Source organism: Saccostrea echinata, unplaced genomic scaffold (genome assembly GCF_033153115.1).
Source record: "Saccostrea echinata isolate AGI-Se365-2 ecotype Australia unplaced genomic scaffold, CSIRO_AGI_Sech_v1 ptg000056l, whole genome shotgun sequence".
Classification (NCBI taxonomy): Eukaryota; Metazoa; Mollusca; class Bivalvia; order Ostreida; family Ostreidae; genus Saccostrea; species Saccostrea echinata.
Window position 1 is genome coordinate 18,883,428 of NW_026889805.1, and position 24,266 is coordinate 18,907,693.

Here is a 24,266-nt window from a genome sequence, read left to right on the forward strand (position 1 = left end):
CACTGTTGATTCGCTGAAGCAAAAGATGGTAGATGTGATAATCCTTCGGCACTTTTCAGTAGCAGGTGTACTATTGATTATAGGTACATATTTACATTATCAGAGAAGCTCAATGCACGTCGATGAGTGTTGATCTTGTGTTGTGGCGAGTTCATTTGCGGCCAGGTCGTCACGGATTGCAAGGACAAATCTGCAACTCTGCAGTTTTGAAACTTTCAGTTGTTGATTAACCTATCGTCGTTCAAGGTGTTCATCCAAATCTTTTGCTTTATTGAAGTTGTGGCCCTTATGATCATTATATACTTACGCTAGTTTAAAAGTGTTGAATGCGTTGCATTATAGATGACTCGGAAACCCTCATCGACGGATGCGGGAGCCTGATGTATTGTTTTGGAATGGTATTTATTCAGTGCTGAAGTCCGTTTAGATATTTGTTTGACTGGGAAGAGATAGACAGATAGCATTAGTCAGGTGATACACAAGAGGAAATAATTAACTTAATTGGTTCAGTGCATGAATTAAGTTACTGTTAGCACAGAGGGTTAAACATTGTATCCATCAACCTTTCGCCACACGGTTTTCATTGCCTTTTACCAGCCTTGAAATCCGTGTTAATCAACATACATCTATGACCAAGAAGATTCATTCTAAATACTGAATTGACAAGGTATGTAATTATGAATTATGTGGTTTTAACATAATTTTCAAAAATTCAATTTACCTTTTCTCTCAAATTAAAAACAAACATAATATTTTTTATATTACATTCTGTATAAATTACTTTCCTTAAGCACATTCTATGCATTTGCTTGAGATCAAACAAAAGCCACTGTGGCATTGAAGATTGTTAGCAATGCTCATATTGCATTTGAGTCCAAAAAATGATAACATGATGTGATGTATTTATATACATTTTGGTATATTAATATAGTATATTTACAGTAAACATGTAAAATTACCGGGTATTATGATAAATATACTTCATATTTATACAAAAGGAACATAAAATTAATCACACTAACATTTAAAGAAAAATAGTTGGAAATTAGCAATCACAGGTTCATTTCCATTATTGTATACCTTAGTTATGTAATTGTTTTGTTTCGTGGCCTACTAAATTACTCTAATAAATATCCATAATTTGTAAGAAAAAAGATAATAATTAATTCTATTCTATTGACTTGAGTTTGATAATTGTTCAGTACTTAATATGAGCGGTGCTCAAGTTGATTCGTTTATACTCTTCTGTATTTTATATGGGAGCCTTGAAAATATACACTCATTATGTTCATATCAGAATATACATTTTATTCGATTTTTTACAGATCTAAAACCATCAACGTTTAATAAAATTTGGTGTTTTGGTTGCAATCAATCCATAAAGGTAAATATTCAGATAATAGGTTTATTTATATCCTACAGCATTTTCCGGGCTTTTCTATGTAATCCTTATGCTTTACAAGTTAGTCGTGGATAGCCACGGATAAGTCATCGTCGAAAATACACAAGGGGGAAGATACATTATCAAGAGAGTTTGTATTCATCTTATCTTGAAAGAGCATTAGTGTGTTTACAGAATCAATATTTTACCATCTGTGCTATATACAGAATATATTCAAATCTATATACTTAAGCCATGTTAACAATTCTCTGCTCAACTGTAGTGAAATACGTACATTTTATCATTCCAATTTAATGCTTAATTTATAAAATAATTCAATATCTACATGTAGATTCAATTCAGGGTTTTCGTTTGAATAAAACGACCTTTTTATGATCGCAATTCACTTGACAAATTGTCCTTCGTTCATTTTGCATTTCCTTATTTTTCACCTTTTCGAGGTTAATTTAAAAAAATAATGGAAAAATTGGGAATTAAAATTTTCATAAGGTTTACGGGATCAGAAAATTCATAATTTTTTGTAATTTTTTTCTTATTAAATAGTAGTCGTGTGTAAAGCATGGGGTTCGGGAGCTACATTTCTTTCTTATTATAACGCACAAAGAATGTATCCAAAATATTGATCTCAGGAACAGCAATTAAAGCTTCAAAATATTCATTTAAAATTCTAGACTGTATAGATCATGAACACATTGACAATTGGGAGGTCGAGAGAGATCCAAAATTAATCCAAAATAATGGAATTATGCAGAATATCTCTTTAAAACATTTTAAAGATACATGCTCGTAAGCTACAAGACCTCATATTAAGCATGGACATGATGTAGTTTAGATTTAGTTAAATGTCCTAAGAGAAAAGATTAGATAGTAGGAAACATTTTATCATGACCAAGTCAGATGCTTTTCATATTTTAACAAATGCAATTTCAAATAAATAAATAAATATAAAAGACTTAATATGTAATTTTCGTTCAACATATGCAAAACTGAATTTGACACGAAGTGGGAAAACACTAAGGGCTTTTCCAATTTGTTGGAGATTCTGAGTAATGCCAATAAATGTATGTTCACTTGTTTACAGAATGGCCAATAACCTGTGAAGATCTTAGCACTCTCGAGAAAATTTACATATTGACAGATTTAATAAATTAATAATTTATCTTATTTATTACAAGTTGATCAGCAATCGATACGAGCTTTCTCTCCGAGTATCTATAATATGTTGGAAAATGCAATTAGTACACGGTACAAATGTACCATGAGGACAATTATGTTCAATACATGCGTAGAGAACCAATGATTCGCACTGAATTTTTCCAGAAGGAGAGTTAACACAATGAAGAAAATAATATAAGAAAAGAAGTTGATTCATTTCTCCAGCAGAGTATTTTAATAACAGTTATTAAACTTTATGGTGGCTGAGTTACATTTATAATATACATTTCTTTGGTTGAAGGTAGCTGCATCATGTCTATGGATAGACAGTTTTTAGTGGCTGTGTGTTTACTTCAGGTAGTGGGATGCAGTAACGTCAGTCAAAGGTAAGTAATACAAACAGGGGGGAAACAATGTTTAACAACTAAATAAAACCAAATGACAAGTAGAGTACACTTAGTTTTTATTCAAATTAAAATACACTCAAATGGAAACAAAACAATTTGCAGAAAATTTGACGAATAAAAAATACATGTACCCAATGGAATACGAGTGGTACTTTACATGTTTTCTTAAAAATCAGGTTTAGTTCACTGTTTGTTGATAGCAACATAAAATAATTTATGAATGGTTTAATAAACAAAAATGTACAGATTTTTTTGGTCAGAATGATCAACATACGAAAAGTAATGCTTTTGCAAAACAGGTACATGTGTAAAATGATTTTCGTAGTTAACAATTCAGTTAGAGGCTTATTAGCTACCACACAAACAATAGTCTATACTAGCCATCTTTAAACAGATTTTTTTTTGCACTCTCCCTACTCAGGATAAAAGAAATTGCTTCAGTAGATAAGTGGAAAAATTTTCTTTACCCAGAAATTTTCAACATCAATGCTGAATTTTCAAAATCTATTAAAATTGAAGGTATTAATAAAATTAAAATAGTTGTTGATGGGATAAGAAAATTCAAGAATGAATTCTAAAGACCTGTTTCCTGGTGGCTTGAAAATGATTTGAGTCGGGTCATTTTTCGTCACTCAGTCAGGAAAGGACAAACACTTTTTAAAGTTGGCCTCGCTGATCAAATTTTAACAAATAAAACTGTATTTAGTATTGTGTTTCCATAACGACATTTTTTCGATGCCATTACATATAGTTCTATCCTGATTACCGGTCTTCTCTGCCATATTTAATTTTCACTTTTTTCTAATGCTTACAAATCGATTTGCCAGATTGTAGTTTTCCTGTTCTTCAAAAAATATTTAAAGTTTATCCTTATTCTAATTTTTAATAACAGGAGAGATTCCTGTAACTTAATTGTCTGAAATAGGGTCTGCTTTACTAAGGATTATTTGCAACAATTTGATGGAAATTAAATAGGCGCTTTGAATTTCAGATCTCAAAAGTGTGAAATATTGAATTGAATATTGACAATAGACAATTAAATATCTTAGTTGCTTTGATGAATTAAAGACCCAAAAGTGCATTACTTTTCGGACATTACACGGTTTTGGAAGAGAGAAATTTATTCTGGCAAACGATCAGATTGTTTTCTTTGTGTTGGCCGTCTGGCCACACATTAATGCTATGTTTCATAATAAAATACAGTTGTGACTTTTCTTCAATGCTGAAAATATAAGAAAGGAATTTCGTTACAGACAATCCCGACAACAGATACGTAAACACTATGGCAGACACACAGGGGATGTGGTAGTGATTATCTTCTTCCTTTAAATAACCGTTTATTGAAAACACGATTAAAAATAGGACTTTAGCATAAAATACTAAAATTCACTTACAGAGATGTTATGAATGCGGCTTTGCATTTCTTGAAAATTTCAAACATCATTGTTATTGAGAATTAAAACTTTTTCAATATCTGTACTTGATGTAGGAAGTTCCCTTTGTACTAATATTTTTAATCAACGAAGAAATGCACGGATCTTGTCCTCTCTTTTTCAAAGTATATAAGGTGATACATGATAGAATGGATAAAAATGTTATAGAACTCTTCAAATGCGAAAGAATAATAACAAATAAAGTCAGTTCCTTATTGTACTTCACACAAATCTTGTGACAATAAGATATCTCAAACAATACAGCCTAGGAAATTAAAGATTTACGGAACTTCAATTAATTAATTACATTTATGGAACTTTTAGTTAATATATATCAATGTCTATATGGGCATCACTTATTATGTTCCCCAAACGAAGTTTGGGAACATATTGTTTTTACTCTGTTTCTTATTATTATTATTATTAAGGTCTTCCGTTTCAGACGGAAGACCTTATAGTGATTCTACTGTTTATTATTAAGGTCTTCCGACTTCAGCGGAAGACCTTACTGTTATTCTTAGGTTTCTTTTCCACTATTTTTATTATTGTTTTTTTTTCCTACCGATTTTGTGCACGCGAGTTCTCGGAAACGGCTCGCCCGATTTTCATGAAACTTTCAGGTCTGATAGAGAATTAAAAAATCTAGATATATATTTTTTTATTTTGATGACGTCACTTCCGGTCCGGAGATTTTCGAGATTTGGTGATTTTAGAGGGTTAGTTTGTCCGGGCATTTTCAAGAAAAGCACTTAACACAGGAACGTGAGATTTTCAGTGATGATAGAGCAACATATGTAGATTTGTACTTGGAAGTTCATTTTTACCCGAAATACCAAACATCAACGTCCGCTACTGCCCAAATTTTTATCTTCTTTTTCCTACTTGTTAACTTTGATGCCTCATATCTTGCTTATTTCTCAAGGGATTTTAATAAAAATTTCAGAGTTTATAGACGTTACAAAACTCTATCAGAATAATATAATATTTTTCCAAAATTCACTTTTGCTTTTGAGTTATTTCCCTTTAAGTGAAAATTTAGGGTCTTTAATTTCCAGACAAATATTCCGAGACTACGAAAGTTGGAACATAAATACTACTGAATATAAGAAACAGAAGCAATGAAGTTGTGAACATTGGTTTTTGTTTTTTGATTTCTGCGTTCAAACTGCCGCTAGATAGGGGTCAAAAATTAGGACGCATGAAAGAGCAAACATTGACACATGTTTTCCTTTGTATCTTTTAAATAAGAAATATTTTATTAAGACATGTAGAATAAAAGTTGTGTACAATTTAATTACCTTTTATTTGACACCACTAAAAAGGAGCTGGCCCCTTAAATTAGGGATCTAGGGCCCTTGAAAGTTTTTGCTTTATAACTCAAAAACGAGAAAATATTTCGATATGGCTGTCGATAAAAAATTGTTCCTTTATACCTTCTTTGTCTCATGAAAACATTATTTTGTTCGAGTCTTGTGTATGGTAAGGAAAAAAAGCTAGACCCGTAAACAAGGACCCGTTTTCATTTGGCTAGTGAAGAAGAACTCTTTATGCGTATAACTGAAATAAACTTGCCATAAATAATATATCTTTCAACGCTGTATCCTAATTTTTTTAAATTAGGCTTTAAACGTGCTCTTTGGTTCCTGTTCAGATTATTCGGTGACAACTTTCTCTCTTTATTGTGTTTTAAAGTAAAGAACCTTCCAAGAGAGAAACAGAAAAAAGTACAAGTATCTTTTCTTTGTTCAAATATGAAAGCAAACAGTATAAACGCCAAAAAAATTTAAGAGTCAAATAATTCACAATCATTAACTGCGTGATTCTTACATTCATCTGAACCCCAGATTCTATTCTGTTTACCGTTACGTAACCCATCCCTCGATCACGCGCGGCCGAGAAGATCTAAAGCGATCCACCGCGTGTGAAGCATTGACCCACAGTCGTAAACAAAATAAAAATCGGCGTATGAAGTCTATTTTGTAAACACGACAATTAATGAACAATTATTAATATCGAATATTTGAGATTATGTTGGTTTATCTTTGTTTTAAACATGTTAAATTTGATCATGATACATGTAGCCTTAATCCAGAACGTCTAGCCAGGTTTTGTGTTTGTTTACAATTACGCAACCATTAACCATTCCTTCGATCGCTTGTGGTCAAAGCAGTCCATCGTGTGCATGTAAACCAGTGCGCAGTCATCAAACATTGTTGTTCTAAATCTAATTTACAAACACAACGACTTACGGGAAAATATTATTTTCTTTAAGTAAATCGAATCTTTCAAATAAACTATCTTAATATCTTAGATTTGATTTAAGTACAAAACGCTAAGCATTTAATCAGTCTTAAATTTTAAATATTCGTTATCTCCGTATTTCGATTGTTTTAACGTTACCAACAATTTATTTCCCATCTGCGGTTACTTTAATATAACCATTAAACACACAAGCTTTGCGCTTTCTCTGCGTTTTGAAACAGTAAATTAATTCGTTTTCAACACAAATGTTTCCAGTCATTTTTTTTTCATCACAGGTTTTTATCGTGATTATACCAACTTCAAACTTTTAAAGAGAATCTTCCGAATCATAAGGGTGACCAGTCTTACTTTAAAAATGATTCGTTATTTTGAAAAGTAAACAATGAAATGGATTAAACATTGATAGGTAACTCGAAATACTTCGAAAGTATTACGTAGACCCCCCCCCCCTTTCCCAAACTTTGAAATAAATGACTAAAAAAGATCTTCCTTCTATGAAGGAAGATATTTTATCTGTTGAGTATTGAGTTTAATTTTATTGAATGTAAAGAACTCCGTCTATCCTTAATAAAAAGGAAGCGACTCCATCTTGTATAAAATTTTAACATCCGGTAATGTTAAAACATTCGGGGTTGTTTTTCCGACCTCTGACGGAAACGCCCGAGATGATGCGATTGCGGAATCAGGATTTTTAAACATCTTCATTAGACAGTTTCGCTTATTTTGCACTACAGGGTTTTTGAAAAAAAAATGTGTTGATCGACATCCGAATAAAATGGTAATTAAATAGAGTGCCAAATATATCATTGGCGAAAATTTGTTTTATAAAAAGTGTTTCTTACAAAGAGATTTATATATGTACGTGTAGCTAACCCTAAATAGCTAAAGATTTATTGGTTTTGTCTATAGCAGATGTTAATTTAGTTCTTAGCTGACATTAACTTACGTGTATAAATAAATATAAAAGCCAATTGTATGTATGTATGAATGTATGTTGTTTAACGTCCCTCTCGAGAATTTTTCACTCATATGGAGACGCCACCACTTGCCAGTGGAGAGCTGCAAATTTTATCCTATACTCGGCACTTACGGCCATTGAGCAGTGAGGGATCTTTTTCGTGCCAGCACCTACTGCGACACGGGACCTCGGTTTATACGGTCTCATCCAAAGGACCGGTCTCCATGTCCCACAGTGGGATTCGAACCCGCGACTTAAGGATCAACTCCTTACTCCGCGACTCTAGAGCAGACGCTCTAACCACTGCGCCACGTGGGCGACCCATGTAATTGTAACCAAATATTCCGAAGCAATCATTCATATTTATAGGACCGATAGTTGATTGAATTTCCTCTCATCAGTAAACGTATATCCCCCCCCCCCCCCGGAAATAGATAAAATGCTTCCCTTCAGAGGCGAAGTTTTCAATCATTTTTTTTTGGGGGGGGGGATGCATCAAAACGTCGATCGTAAAAAAATTGACTATATAAAAATAATTTCAAATTTTAATCAGTACCCCATCTCTCAGGGCCCGTCTGTCCCTCCAAGTTTGCCCAGGCTATGACTTTTTGGATTAACTGGAAGCTCATACTTGGTACAAAGATTGCCAATGATCCTAGGGTGTGTCATGGTCTTGATCCAAGGTCATTCCAGCAAATTCAAGGTCAGTGGAGAAAGAATAAATGTTTTGTCCGAGCCATTTATTTGTAATTGAGAATCACTGGAAGCTCATTCTTGATACAGAGATTGCTTGTGACAAAAAGGTTTGCTTCGACTTTGACAAAGAAAATTGTATTATTACGATCTAGGCTGTAATTTTTTATGTTCGCACTTGGTACAAAGATTGCTTATGGTCCGCCGGTTTTAGATGACTTAAAATAAGGTTATTTCAGCAAATTCAGGGTCACTGGCAGAAAAAGTTGTAAAATGCCTGTCTGGGATATGAATTTCTAAGGGGGAATCACTAGAACTTCTTTCTTAAAACAGAGGTTGTTTGAGATTGAGTGTTTGTCTTGACACCGACCCAAGGTTATTCCGTCAAGTTCAAGGATACTGACAGAAAAAAATTAATTTCTATTTCATGCTATGATTTAGTAATAGAAAATCACTGGAAGCTCTTACTTGAAACAGAGATTGCTTATGAACGGAGGCTGTGTCATGACCTTGATCAAAGGTCTTTCTGGCAAGTTCAAGGTCACTTGCAGAGAAATAAAAAAAAAACATGTCCAGGCATAATTTTATTATTGTTTTTTTTCCTACCGATTTTGTGCACGCGAGTTCTCGGAAACGGGTTGTTTGATTTTCAGGAAACTTTCAGGTCTGGTAGAAAATAAAAAAAATCTTAGATATTTTTTTTATTTTAATGACCTCACTTCCGGTTCGGAGATTTCTGCGATTAGGTGATTTTTAGAGGGTCACTTTGTCCGTTCGTTTTCTAAAAAAACACTTAATATAGGAACTTGATATTTTCAACAATGATAGAGCAGTGTTCATAAATATGTACTAGGTAGTTCATTTTTTCTAGACGTGCCGCTCCAAAAATAGTCTTATTGAGAATATAAAAGTTTTTAGCATTTTTTCAAGAATATCTCTTTACTTGTAAATATTTTGTTAAAAGATATAGAACAAAAGTTGTGCAGAATGGCAAGATCTCTCATTTGATATCAAAGGGATCTACAGGGGCTGAAAGTGTTTTCTCAATATCTCCAAAACTATTGAGAATTTGTGATACATCAAAGAAGCAAATTAAAATGACAAGAAGAAGTGAATAAGATTGCCGAAAGTCGTCAGATAACGCCACTTCCGGCCAAAACGGAAGTAGTCAAAAAATGCATATTTTTGCCGTTTTCGACATGTTATTAGTTAATTTCTGTAATCAGAAGCGTCCATCCAAATTTATCATCCCTCAACATCACTTCCGGTCAAACCGGAAGAAGCCAGAAATAGCTTATTTTGCAGGTTTTGATGCAAAATTGTAATTTTAAAGTCACTGGAGACGTCTAAACTCATTCCTTTCTCTTGTTAACGTCACCTCCGGTCAAAACAGGACGGAAGACCTACTCGTTGCTTTGCAACGAGCTTTGCTCTAGTTCTTTTTTTTTCTTCTCCTTTCTAGACGCCAACTTTGAGGCCTCATATCTCGCTCATTTCTCAACGGATTTTGCTCAAATTTGCAGGGTTTATAGACGTTACAACACTCTATCAGAATGCTGTCAAACATGTCAAAAATCCACTTCCGCTTTTGAGTTATCTCCCTTTAAATGAAAATTTAGGACTCTTCATTTCCGGATAAAGGCTCCGAGACTACAAAAGCTGGAGTAGAAATTCTACCGAATTTAAATAATAGAAGCATTGAAGTTGTGCACATCTATTTTTGTTTTTTGATTTCTGTGTTCAAAATGGCACTAGATAGGGGTCAAAAATTAGTACGCCTAAAAGCGCGAAAATTTACACATATTTTCCTATGTATCTTTTAAACTAAAAATATTTTGTTAAGACATGTAGAATAAAAGTTGTGCACAATTTTAAGGTCTTTCATTTGGCACCTCCAAAAAGGGGCTGGTCCCTTAAATTAGGGATCTAGGGTCCTTGAAAGTTTTCGTTTTATAACTCAAAAACGGTAAATATTTCGATATAGCTGTCGCTAAAAAAGTTGTTCTTTAACATATTATTGATCTCGTGAACTTGTTATTTTGTTCGAGTCTTTTTTAATAAATGAGCTAAAAGCTTGACCCATATACAGGTAACTAGTTTCATTAGACAAGTGAAGGTGAAATCTTTATGCGCATAACTGAAATAAACTTGCTATAAATGATAAACCTATCCAAAATAAATACTAATACTACTTTAAAATAAGTTTTTACGTGTTCTGTGGTTTCATTCCAAATTATTGAGTCACACATTTTCAATACGTCTCGGGGTTTGTTTTTGTTTATAATTACGTAACCGGCCATCCCCCGATCACGCGTGACCTAGATCCAGTGATCAGTGGCCATACACTAAACAGGCATTGCCGTTCTAATCTATTTTGCAAACTCAACTATGTACAGATAATTGTTTTTTTTTTAGTCAAATTGGATCTTTCAAATTATTTCATCTTATCTGTGTTGGTCATGTTGGTGATATACTTATTAAATTATTGTGGCCGAAATTACAAGAGATCCATTGCGTGTGAAGCAGCGACCTGCGTTCGTAAACAAAACATCTTTTCGTCGTTTAATGTTGAAACATACACTATATTAAATTTTTAAAAAAAAGTTAGCAAAAAATAAATCAGTCTTTTACTGCATTTAACTGCGTTTCACATATACCCGGGTTTTGTGTTTGTTTACAATTATGTAACCTAATTATGTAGCCGAGGAAGCAGCTATTAGTGCTCATACACAAAACATTGTCGTTCTATATTCATTTTTGCTGACACAATGATTTACGGAAAATTATTTTTTAAATCATACCGGATCATTCAATTAAATCATTTATTCTTATCTTAATTTGATTTAATTTAAATCCAAAACATTTTATTAAGGACGTATAAAGGTCCCCGATTTCATGAATCCTAATCTTTAAACTGCATACATGTATTTAATAAACGATTTATTTCTCAATTATGTGTTATTATGTGTTTAATTTCGGAGATTCATTGCGTGTGGTTAATTCTGCAGATAATTCTACCTTGACACACAAGGTTTGTAGACAAAGAATTCAAAAGAGATATATTTTGAAAACAATAAGACGCATTGCTAAACACTTTTACATTATTTCTTTTTAAAATGGCTATCTTTATGATTACACCAACTTTTAACATGCTATGTGAAAAACTCTGTAGACTATAGTTTTGTAACTCCAGCATATGACAAGTACATGTGCTTTTTATTAAACACCCAATTTTCCATTAACGCCCACAAAATCTACCTAGCTTAAGATCGATAACATACCGCCCGACAATCATAAAAAATAAAACAATAGCTGCTGATTTGATTGACAGGCCAGCAACCTGCGCTACCTGATACTGTAGTCTCAGTTTGCATGTTTTGAAAGCAATTACACGTACCTGGTCACGCGTCAAACGCTATCATGTACCGCTTGAAAAGTCGCTTTGTATACACTCTGGTAAAAACTTATATCTTTGTTGGTAATTATGTTTCACAAAATAATTGAGAGAAGAGAATTAAACTTTGAGTTCATTATTTTTATTTTCACTGCTGTTTTGTACACTGTACTCGTACGCGATATGTCGTCCAAGATAACTGTACAGCTTTCCGAAGAAAAAAAAACTGGCGGCTATTCGAGCCCCTTTTCGCCTTCAATATCCTCTTCAAAACACACCTGTTTACAGAGAAGAGATCATAATATTCAATAAAATATTTCATATTATATGTAATCTGATTTCGTATGTATAAGTATCTGAAAGGCTATATTGTGCTGAATTTTTTAAAGTACATGTTTTATGTAAACTTCATTTCAATGATAAGTTATTCTTAAACTTTACTTCAAATGTCAGAAAGGCCAGCACAGCCAAACTACTGTTAATTGTCTCTGTTTTAATTACAATGTCAATCACAATAACTTTTTTTTTTTAGATCCCTTCATTTCTTATTTGTACATAGTTACATGAAATCCATGCACGGCGCTACACCTGTCAATCAAAATTGTAAACTTCTGGTGCCACGGAAGCATTTCCCCTGTGGTGTAAAATATTCTTTAGGTCAATTCTTATTTTACGCTTTTATAGATACAGTGTAATATTTCGAAACAACGTTTTAATTAAGGCTGAAGATTCATGCTGTGAATTTATCAAACCTCCAGTCCTAATTGACGATCCGTTCTTACATGTATATTATAATTAATCAGAGAGTCCAGTATTTGTGACAAATTTTGATTGAGATTTCACTTTCCCTTTAGGATAAAACTATTCATTAAATAGATTATGCATATGAGATGGATAGCTGTACTACATATAAATGTATACTTTTCACTTTGTAACAAAAATCTGTCATTGACAATTAAAAGTGAAGAGTTTAGGTAAAAGACTTTGACAAATGACAAGTTATTCCTTCTTAGTCACTATATAGCTTAAAGCTATATGGTCGTGCCCCCCCCCCCCCCAATTATGTTTTTATTTTTTTGCTTAGATATCAAAAAAATTTGATTGTTTGTGCCCCGTCCCAGAAAAAAATGAAATTGCGTTCTACAGGCTTAAGTCAGAACATGATTTTCATAATGATAATACATTTATCAAAATGTTTCTACCCCTACGATTCGTAGTTGTGGTTTCGAATACCACCACGTCGCCCGCGTGGCGCAGTGGTTTGAGTGTTTGCTCTAGAGTCGCGGAGTAAGGAGTTAATCTTTACGTCGTTGGTTCGACTCCCTCTGCGGGACGTGGAGACCGGTCCTTTGCATGAGACCGTATAAACCGAGGTCCCGTGTAGCAGTAGATGCTGGGACGAAAGAGATCCCTCACTGCTCAATTGCCTTGAGTGTCGAGTATAGGTCTGAATTTGCAGCCCTCCACCGGCAGGTGGTGGCGTTTCCATATGAGTGAAAAATCTCGAGAGGGATGTTAAACAACACACAAACAAACAAACTATTCCACTACGGGACATGGAGACTGGTCCTTCGGATGAGACCGTATAAACCGAGATCCCGTGTAGCAGTAGGTGCTGGGATGAAAAAAATCCCTCACTGCTCAATGGCCTTGAGTGTCGAATTTACAGCCCTCCACCGGCAAGTGGTGGTTTTTCCATATGAGTGAAAAATCTCGACGGGGACGTTAACACACAAACAGACAAACAATTTCACTACAGAACGTGGAGTATGGTCCTTTGGATGAGGCCGTATAAACCGAGGTCCCGTTTAGCAGTGGGTGCCGGCATGAAAAAAATCCCCTACTGCTCAATGGCCTTGAGTGTCGAGTATAGGTCTGAATTTGCAGCCCTCCACTGGCAAATGCTGGCAGCTCAAGGGACGTTAAACAACAAACAGACAATCAAACAAACATTTTTGTGTCGCCCGCAGAGCAGAGCAGCACTTAGCGATCAATTTACCTGGCGTCTGTCTTGCTGCCCGTCCGTCTGTCACACCTTATATCTCGAGAAATGTAAGAGGTATGGGTTTGATAATTTGCACATATAGCTTGACACTATGGCTTTTGTATTTTTCCATGGCTTCCGACCTAGATATCCTTGAACTTGACCTTTGACCTACTTTTCAAAATAACCAATAATGCCGATATACAACTTCTTTTTGATATTTATGAGGTAAGTCTATGCTATTTAGAATGTGCACTGTTTGTCATAAAACATTTGTAAAATACCAGCGTTACAGTTCACTTGACCTTGACCTTTGACCTATTTTGTAAAATATACTGCGGAGGGTTAAATTTAACTTGTGTCTTTTGAAATTACAGAGGCAGGGTTTAATAATTAACAGTTATACATGTTTATGATCTCATGACAACGTATTTTGACACTGTATGAAATAAAGAAACCACAAAAACTGAAATTTAAGTACTATGAAAATACAACGGGATCGGTATTCCAAAATGGATGGTGTAGACTGACTATTGCTGATATGAAAGACTGAAGCCTCTTTCGAAGGATTGTTGAAATCACGTACTTAAATAATTTATATATAATTATTTATGATAAATTTATTCAAATTTCATTAATATCCATTTTAGCTTTCAGGGGTTAAGGATTTGCATTTCTATTTGTTTGTTAGATTCTATCGCAGTCTTACTATCCCTGGATTGTTTTGTTTTGTTTTGTTTTTTTTTGGCATGAACTATATTCAATGCCTTAGCAAATAAATAGCTGATAACTTTTAGACTTAGTTACATCTTTAATGAAGCTAAAAGCAGGCGACACATGCGTTCATGGGAACACTCTAGTTCTGTAAGAAATCAGCAAAGATAATTAAGCAGAGATTTTTGATGAATAAAATGGGTTTTTTTTAACCTTTTTTTATAACGCTGACTATATATACATGTATGGTCTGCGTTATAAAACATGATGTGATAGGGTAACGTAATGCACCTTGTACACGTACTGAAAGATGCCGACGTTTTTCAATATCGAAATTGGACATAAAACATATATACAATAAAATTTGAAGCCAGCGAGTTAAAAGTAATAAATTACAACTATATGGAAACGAAATGAAAAGAAACATGTGTAAACTTGTCAAGTTGGAAACACTCAGAATGGGTATTGTTGGTATCATACAGACTGTGTCATGGCCTTGACTCAAGTTCAACGTCACTAAGAACAAGATGCTTTTACTGGATGTGTGGTCTGAAAGAACATGTGTTAACTTGTCAAGTCGGTAACACAGATAGGTTTGCGTCATAACCAGAGTGTGTCATGGCTTGACGCAAGGTCATCTGGACAAGTTCAAGGTCACGAAATAGAAAGTTTACATTATTTTATTGTCTTTCTACTGGCGAAGCATTGCAAGTTGATAGTCTCTTAAAAGATTATTTATCATCTTAGAATATGGCATGACCTTGACTCAAGGTCACTGCTCCAACGGAAGACCTATTCGTTGCTCTGCAACGAGCTCGGCTCTAGTTATTATTATTTTTTTCCCGTTTTTTGTCCAAGCGATTTCTCAGAGATGGCTCGATGGATTTTCTTGAAACTTTCAGGGATAATGTTAAATAAAACAAACTAAAAACATTTTGAAGGATTTTGCAAAATTTACTTCCGGTCGTCAGATATGTCCAATTTTCGTTTTTTCAAAAGAGATCATGTCCGGACGATATCTAAAAAACGGTAAAAGATTAAGACCTCAAACTTTCAGGGATTATAGATCATGACAAGTAGGTTTGCAGAATATGTTTAAATTTGTCAGCCGTCACTTCCGGTCGTCACAGGAAGTGATCAGAGAAATCAAAAATTTCAACTTTTCTTTTTTGGATTTAATCTTGCATAGCATTATTGTATCTGTTTCGCAGTTTTGAAATATGTTGGTCCCACCGGAAACAAAAACGTCAACTTCCGGTTATAAGAGAAAAACTACATAATTTGAGCATTTTACTTTCCCATAAATATCGCTTATAGATTAAGTGTTTGAAATGGTTTTTTAATATGTTATTTAGACTGCAAATGTCTAGAGTAACGTTAAATATCTTGGTAAAATTCACTTCCGGTCGCGTGTTTTACTGTCCGCAAAATAAGAATTTGTGCAAGTGAGATCTCAAAAACAGTAAGAGATTAAGACACCAAACTTATAGGAGTAATAGAACTTAAGGAGTAGGCAAAACCATTTGGGTTAATAGCGTTAGCCGTCACTTCCGGTCGTCACAGGAAGTGATCAAAGAAATCAAAAATTTCAACTTTTCTTCTTTTGAAATAAAACTTGCATCATATAATTGAATCTCTTTCACAGTTTCTATATGTGTTGGTATCACTGGAAACAAAAAACGACAACTTCCGGTTATAAGAGAAAACTATGTAATTGGGATTTTTATCTTTCCCAAAAGTATCGCTTATAGATAAAGTTTTTTGAAATGATTTTTATATATGTTATTGAGATTGCAATTGTCTAGTGTGACGTTAATCATCTTAGGAAAATGCACTTCCGGTCGCGTGTTTTTCTGTCCTCAAATTGAGATTTTGTTTACCAAATTGCTCAGAAACAGTACACTGCTGAAGTCTAAAACTTTCAGAACTGATAGTCAGTCCTCAGTTTATCTACATTATGTAAAAATCGTACGTTGCCGTCACTTCCGGTCGTGACAGGAAGCGATGCAGAAAAGTGAAATTGTTACAGTTTTTTCTTTTTACCGAAATGTTTGGCTAATGCGCATGTTAGATAAACCATAACCATGCAATTTATTATCACCGGAAATGCAAACCAAAAAACCGGAAGTTGTCTCAAACATGAGTAGTTTTTCATGGAAACTTTTAAGGAGGATCAGTTGTGAATAATTAAAATGTAGAATGAACATTTTATTCGTTTGGAGCACTTTCGTTCATGACGAAGTACATAAAGAAAACAGGAAAGTAATTCCGTTTATTTTTATTTGTATTTACATATCTTTGGAAGCCTTGAGATGACTTCTGTTAATTATTTAGAGTAATCTTATTGGCAAGATTGTGGGGTTTTTTTTCGAAGAAGTCAAGAAAACGGAAGACCTGTTATTGCCTAGGCAATAAGTATCTAGTTATTATGTTCCCCAAACGAAGTTTGGGAACATATTGTTTTTACTCTGTTTCTTATTAGGGTCTTCCGAGCTTCCTTCGGAAGACCCTTCTGTTATTCTACTGTTTCTTATTATTATTTTATTTTTTTTTTCCCGCCGATTTTCAGCAGGCGATTTCTCGGAGACCTTTTGTCCGATTGCTATGAAACTTTCAGGGTAGATACAATGTATTATTGCCTAAAAATGGTTTTTTCAAATTTTTGATATATACCTCCGTTCATGAGTTATTGCCCTTTAATCAATATTTGGAGGGTCTCTTGTCCAGTAGAAATCTCAATAACGACACATGATATTTGCATGAAAATTGGAGAACTTGTAACTAATACATTGCAGATGAGCAGAACATTAAAATTGTAGGCTAATTTTTTTAAGTTCGGAAGCTATGTGACGGCAAGTTTGAAGAATTATTTTTCCATGAAATTTTGCTGCTTTTTGTTTAATAACTTTTAAAATGATAAAAATTTGGTAAGACATATAGAATAAAAGTTGTGTGTAATTACGAGAGCTTTCAGATAACATCAAGAAAAAGGGGCTGGCCCCTACATTCAGGGGACAGCAGGTCATAAAAGTATTTTTTGGATAGCTAAAAATATTAAAATATTATGAAAAAGTTTGAATGACATAATTTCTGACATATTAAATCTTGTCATCTGGTATAAAGAGAAACAAGCTCCGTGCTATATTTTATTCTATTTTATATAATAATTATTCGAGAATCGTACAGGAACAAGTTGTCTACAAACCAGCCACGCCTTTTAGGGCATCGTAACACATGCTTCTACGTTTTTAGATAGTTGTTGTGTTTTAAAATAAATTGTTTTGATTCGATTTCTCTGTTTTCTTTTATCTAAATTGTTTATAAATGCAAGTTATTTACACATGTTACACAAGTAAAGGTAAATCAACATTTACTAATGCATCCGTATAGAAAAAGTCTTAATCGGGGCCTCTTGTTTGTAACCTGGATGTAAACAATCACGAGCGGCATTGTGGGAAGAAGACACTAAAGACCCGATATATGAAAAACGTGATTTGATCTGATGCTTTGTTGGCAAATATTTCAGAAAAAGTGTAGTTTAGTATAGCATAATGCTTCATAATTTATAATTTTTAAAAATAAATCACGTATAACACTCAATCTGATTATTTTATTTTTTGAAAAATCATCAGGTCGAATATCAGGTCTCTAGTATATCAAGTCTTTAGTACGTCCCCGGAAGTAGCCATGAAAGTCGGAATTACAGACAGATATGTGAAGTTGACAGTTGTACATTTTCTTAACGTACGAGCCGTATGTAGACATGCACATTTAATCCACATCTATGAAGCACATAAAATCCTTGGTTGCGTACAGGGAGCATTAGTTTTAAAGGGATATATATATATATTCTTGCGCAAATTGTTTACGAGGAAATTCTGACGATCCCATTAACAGCGATGAACAGTCTTGTGTCGGAGTTTTCTGTGATAAATGTAGCGAGTGATGAAAGAGTTCACGGTGACATTTTAATATATGATTGGCGTGGACCTTGGAAATGAAGGTTAGAATTTTTCTTATCTAAAATTTAACAGCTGCTTACAGCACTGATGCTTACATGTATATGCCAGCAAATGTATAAATGTACGCACAAACACTGATGTATGTTATCTGTTTCATGGTTCAGTCTATGTCTCTTAGCCCTGACATGACATTGTCAAATCCCCATTGCTTTACCTTTTATTTAAATGCATGAGAGCATGTAATTTCACCAAGACTTATTTTTTTGATTGAAACAAAAAAATGCAAAAATTCAACAATACACTATCTGGTGTCGGGTGGTTACGTTCCGATTCCGTGTTCGACCCGCGTGGTTACGACCCAAGTGGTTTCGACCTACTTTAATGTATATCCCTACATGTGAATGCCTGAGTACAGGGATATACACAGTGATACACTGTGCGGTAAACAAATGGATATTCGGTAGCTGTATATTGTATGGCTTCAGAGATGTACGTGTCAACAGGGACCTATATACTAACGTTAGTATATAGGTTAGCTAATCCACCTAAAATTAGAAAATAAGAAATAAGTTTTAAAAATAACACCAAAAGGTCTTGACCTACAATACATGGTTAAAAATAAAACACATTTCATTGGCTCCCTTCCTGTGAATATATAACTTGCTATGAATACTAATAGCAGGAGCAGGACTAAAGCACCAAAGGGCAATAACTGTAACTTACTCCAAATCAAAAAAAAAGAAATATAATGAAAGATAACTCTTACTGTCTGTATTTATAGTCTTTTTCAAAATGTTGAGTAACAGTGATCCAGTTTGGTGGTGTCTAAAATAAAATAAATAAGAGATGATTAATTATATCACCTTTTACATTCAAAAAGGGAAAAAATTTTCCTGAAATGAAGAAATATGGTAAATGAAAGGTGTTAAATGAGATGTAAATGCTATAAAAAAATTACCTTTTATAAATAGGTTTCCTTCTTGTATGTCAATATTAATCTCCCTCTCTGTTAACTCAAACTCACTGCCATTCTTCCTTTCTTTATCATCCCAGTACACAACCTAAAATATAATTTGAACAATTATAATCCCATTCTTATCAGCTCTTTTGTTTATTAAACAAGTACACAATCTAAAATATCATTTATAAAACTATATTCCTGTTCTTATTAGCCATAAATAAGTGATGAAATATTTGAAATTAACTTGTATGGCTGATACAATTATAAATTTTATAACTGAAATACATGTATATATAAACATAAATTTCAATTGAACATTTAGGCAATACACCTTACACCAAAAACATTAATATAAACAATTAACATTTAAAAACATGCACAAGACATAAATATACTACCATTAAAAATTAGTGATGAATGCATCATGATGGAGAACCAAAAAGATGACTGATGTCTACTCAAATTGATGAATAAAATGATGAAATTATATATTTACTGAGGATGATTTTTTTCTTAACAAAAAGTGTGTTACATTAAATAACACACTGGTCTGGATGTGTGTTAAATTATTATTATACCTCATTATTAAATGTATAACATGATTGTTTTACCCAAAAAAGTGATAGGCTAATATACTTTGTATCTCACGCAACATCCACCAAAAACTCAAAATTTGCAAGGTACGTACAACATGCCACCATTTTGCATTTTTCTGTTTAATACATCGCTTTGACTTTCTGCACATATTTTAAAGAAAATGAAATCTTGTCACCTTTAACAACTTCCAATAACTTCCGTTATATCCATTTTCACACTCCAAATAAATTATTCTAGATACAAGCTGTTCTCTCCTTTAAAATTTTTAAGTTACTTCTTAAGTATGTTATTAATTATAATACCAAAAGTATACTTTAATAAATTATGTCATATGCCACTATTGTCAGGTACCGCTAATAGATTTTTTCTTAAAATCTGGATTTTCTTTGAAATAAAACTTTTCATTCTTAAGTCACCTAAATCACTCTATATTTCTATCTGTTTTCGTCCGTTGTCTTGCATCTAGTCTGTGAACATTTGAATATCTTCAACTTCTTCTCTAGAACAACAGAACCAATATCGACCAATTTTGGAATATAGCATGTATGGATAAAGGGGAACAAAATTGTGAATTTCATGGTACCTGTCCCCCAGGAGCCTGGGACCAAAACCATCAAAATTAATGCAATTTTAAAAAAAATCTTCTTCTTTACGTTTGGACAATAAGCAGTCAAACTTTCGGCACGATTGTATTAATTACTGAGCCCTTTATCAAAATTCATGGCCCCAGGGTCAGGGATTTTGTAGTAAGGGTGGAGCTGTAGGTACTCATCATATACTGAAAATGCATTATTTCTTTGAAAATCTTCTTCTCTGCCCTGGGTTGTATTTTACTCTTTCTTCTATGGATCCTTTACATTGTTGTATTGTTCTCAGGTGACCATTAAGGCCCTTGGGCCTCTTGTAAATTTATTTAGAGGATGTTTTATAAAATTTGTTATGATATTAAGTGCCATGCACAATTAATGCATTCTGTGAAACAGTGTAAAAATCTCATATTCAATTACTTTGTAAACTCCATTTTCAAAACTCCTTATCTGGCCCTCCCAATCTTGGTTTTCGCCACTCTCTATAGTCCAGGTATGCACAATTTCTTTACCTACTAAGTCATCTGGATGGAATCTGGTTTCTTGCGCATTTCTTCTCAATTCTATTAATTTTAAAAGATTATCCAGTAATTTGTTATGATCAAAGACCTTTCCTTTTGAAGAAAACTGCAGCAACTCCTTCTGGTTTTTTTCAATTTTAAAAACTTTTTTGTAAATGTTGATTTGTTTCTTTAATGTCTCTACTTTCTCCTTTTTTGTCTTCAGCTTCTCTATTTCTTCTCTAATCTTCCCTTCACTCTCCCAAAGCCCAACTTTTCTCATGTCCTCTATTGCTCTATCTAACTCAGTTGATTTTTTTTCCTTCTTCCTTCTAGCTTCTTTTTCTTTTTCTTCTAAAATCTTTGTTTGTTTTCTAAAAAGTTCTTCATTTTTCTCTCTGTCTTTTAGCATAAAAGTTCTATTTTCTGAACGAGCCTGATCTATTATCTCTTGTTGTTCACTTATATCCTTCTTCTTTAACCACTCTTCTGTTCTGTTATTACAATATAAAATGCTACTTTCGATGGAATTTAATGATGATGTGGAGGATGCTTTTAATTTAAAATCTAATTGTCCCATGAGTCTTTCCAGGCAAATGTTATTTGTATCACATGAATTACACTCTTTTAATTCATTCCCACTGATGTTAAAATATTTCCCTCCACTTAAAAATTCACTAAATAGTTTACTGGCTTTCCTTTTTAAAACATTACAAAGACGCTTTATAAAAACACATGTAAGATTGTCATTCAGTGAAGTTTTCAATAAAAATTCAAAAACCTCGTCATAAAAATATGGACCATAAAAAAGTGAAACTTCATTGTTCAAAGCTAAAATTGGATTTTCAATAAACAAATCTAAAACATATAAAAGTCTCTGAAATACAGAACCCATATCTAAAATGTTTCCAACTTCTGTTGCTTTTAAAAAATAAGGTCCTGTGATAATTTTGCATAAAATGCCAAGTGATCTTAAAAGAGTTAAAAATGTTTTGTTCTGCAAACATAATAAAATAAAATTCTGATTAAAAGTGTAAGAAGCTTTCAAAGAATAAAAATACTGTAATACAAGTTTGTGCATAAAAAAAGTACCTGCAGCATTATAAAACATAACATTAAAACGATTGCCTCTAAACTTTACAAAGGGAATGTCTGAAACATTATGATTTTTCATATAAACTTGTATATCATTGGGATCACCAGTCCCATCTTTAAAAAATAATTTCGATACAGATTTTAAAAGACACAAAGTAAAAGGCTCTTTCAATGAATGGGTATACCCAGGAAATCTTAAAGACAACTCTTGTTCAATATTAAAAATTTCTTCTATACATACATCTGAAAACTGCAGGAGGGGGTGAATAGAACATTTAAAAGAATGTACATTATGATCTATATCTTTACTTAAAATATCATTTACTTTTTGTTCAGTAGCACTTCTGTCGGTCATAAAACAAGAGACATTGTTTAAAATAGTATCACTGTCACCCTCTTTCTGTGATATATCTATTAAAATATCTTTTGTAATATCTACATATGTCTCCCCCTTTCCATCACAGACCTCTCTTAAACCTGCAGACAGAACTTTGTCACCAGTATTAAACTGAACTCCATAATAATGCTTCCCTTTCTTCGTAGTTGCGTCTCTATGCATTGTGATATTTGCACTGTTCTTAAGTTCTTCATTTAAATGATTTCTCGAAACTACGCCCATTTCACTGGTTAAAATACCTGCCGTACTCTTTGATGGTAGATTTTCTACATTGATATTAAAAACATCTAAAACAGATTTAATAATTGGGGCAATATGTACTAAAGCTATATTCCTACTTCTAAAATTATAATATAAGTTTCTTAATTTAAAATTGTACGGTTTCCCTTTACCATTCTCTCTAAAATCAATATTTTTTTTATATGTACAACATCATCATCATCACAATTACTTTCTTTTTCTGACATTAAAAAATCTATTTCTTTCTTCAAGTCTGCAATAACTGTTTTCATAGTATTGCACTGTACACTTTTATCTTTTTTTTCAACATTTTCTTTTGTCTTCATTTTTTTAATAACATTTTCTAATTTTTTTATTTTTTCTTGGTTTTTTTTTAATTTTCTGTTTGTATTTCTAACATTAAAAGCTCTTATTTTGTCTTTAAGAGCCGTATTCTCTCTTCGTAGGTGTTCAATCACAATATTCTGCTCCGATATAATTTTGAGTTTCTCCTTCAAAAGTTCATCTTCCTTCATTTCTCTCAGTTCCTTTGATGAATCCTCTTTTCTAATTTCCTTACTCTCCTCTTCCTCTCCACTTCCATTACTTATCAATGAGTTTTTGGTTTGGGGTAATTGAAAGATATTGTTTAAGTATGAATTTATTTTGTCTTTGTTGCTGTATTTCTTGAGTTTATCTATTTCCTTCTTTATTCGATTTACTTTGTACAAGAGACTTACTCTGTTAACTTTTGTATATTCAATTTTCAATTCGTCACACACTTCATGGTGTAAGTATTTCATAAAATTTGCACGGTTTTTATGTTTTAAATATATTTCGTAAACACCTAAGTAAGTGAGAACCATGATTATGTGCAAAAAAGTGAGTGTTAACTGAATTTTTACCATGAATGCTGTGCAAAATGAAATGAAAAAAAAAAAATGAAGACAAGCACAAAACAAAGACAATAAACTAAATATACAAGATGAGGACAATAAACTAAACATAAAAGACAAAGACAGTGAACCAAAGAAAATAAAAACAAAAAATGAAATAAAAATATCACACATACATAAAAGCAAATTATGCTAAAAAAAATTGAGATATATTTACCTTTTATGGAAAAATTCAGTCACTGTGTCTCTCGTAATTTCTCAAGTCCTAGAATACGACAAAAAAAAAATATAATATAAGTTTTTAATGAGAAAATCATTTTATCACTTGTAATACTGCTTTATACAGTGGACATTGCTCATACGATATCATTTTCATATCCACAGTTGTGACATCACAATGGTTTTTGCATGAATTTGATCAAGTCAAATATTAAGGATTTACATATATATAATACAGTATAACGCATAAAAAAGCTATGTGTGAAACATGTGATAAAAACAAACTCCCAAGTTTTTTGGTTACATGTGATTTTTTTATCAAACTCATTGTGTGTTTTATCCCCGAGCCTTAAAAAAATCATACCCAACCACAAATCATGAAATATCCTATATGTCCAATTTGCCTTTTTACGTCTTTATTGCTAGCGCTC

General features: G+C 32.9%; 2 protein-coding genes across 4 annotated transcripts in view; one reads left to right on the forward strand and one right to left on the reverse strand.

The window, feature by feature from the left end:
* Positions 1-344: 344 nt before the first annotated feature.
* LOC133173000 (glycine receptor subunit alpha-2-like) overlaps positions 345-24,266 on the forward strand; it is a 70,139-nt gene continuing 46,217 nt past the window's right edge. For 2 of the 3 annotated variants that reach the window (XM_061307871.1, XM_061307872.1), the window contains exons 1-3: positions 345-667; positions 1,326-1,384; positions 2,859-2,943. In XM_061307871.1, coding sequence (XP_061163855.1) covers positions 2,870-2,943 — 74 coding nt within the window. In that variant the 5' untranslated portion in view covers positions 345-667; positions 1,326-1,384; positions 2,859-2,869. Of the gene's footprint in view, positions 668-1,325; positions 1,385-2,858; positions 2,944-24,266 lie in introns of those variants that run through there. The other variant, XM_061307874.1, reaches the window with a different exon arrangement.
* Positions 19,129-22,144, reverse strand: LOC133173002 (myb-like protein X). Its single transcript, XM_061307880.1, has 3 exons — positions 20,930-22,144; positions 19,323-19,425; positions 19,129-19,189 (listed from the first exon to the last, which is right to left on the reverse strand). The coding sequence occupies exons 1-3, from the start codon at positions 22,118-22,120 to the stop codon at positions 19,152-19,154; spliced, it is 1,332 nt and encodes a 443-aa protein (XP_061163864.1). The 5' UTR covers positions 22,121-22,144; the 3' UTR covers positions 19,129-19,151.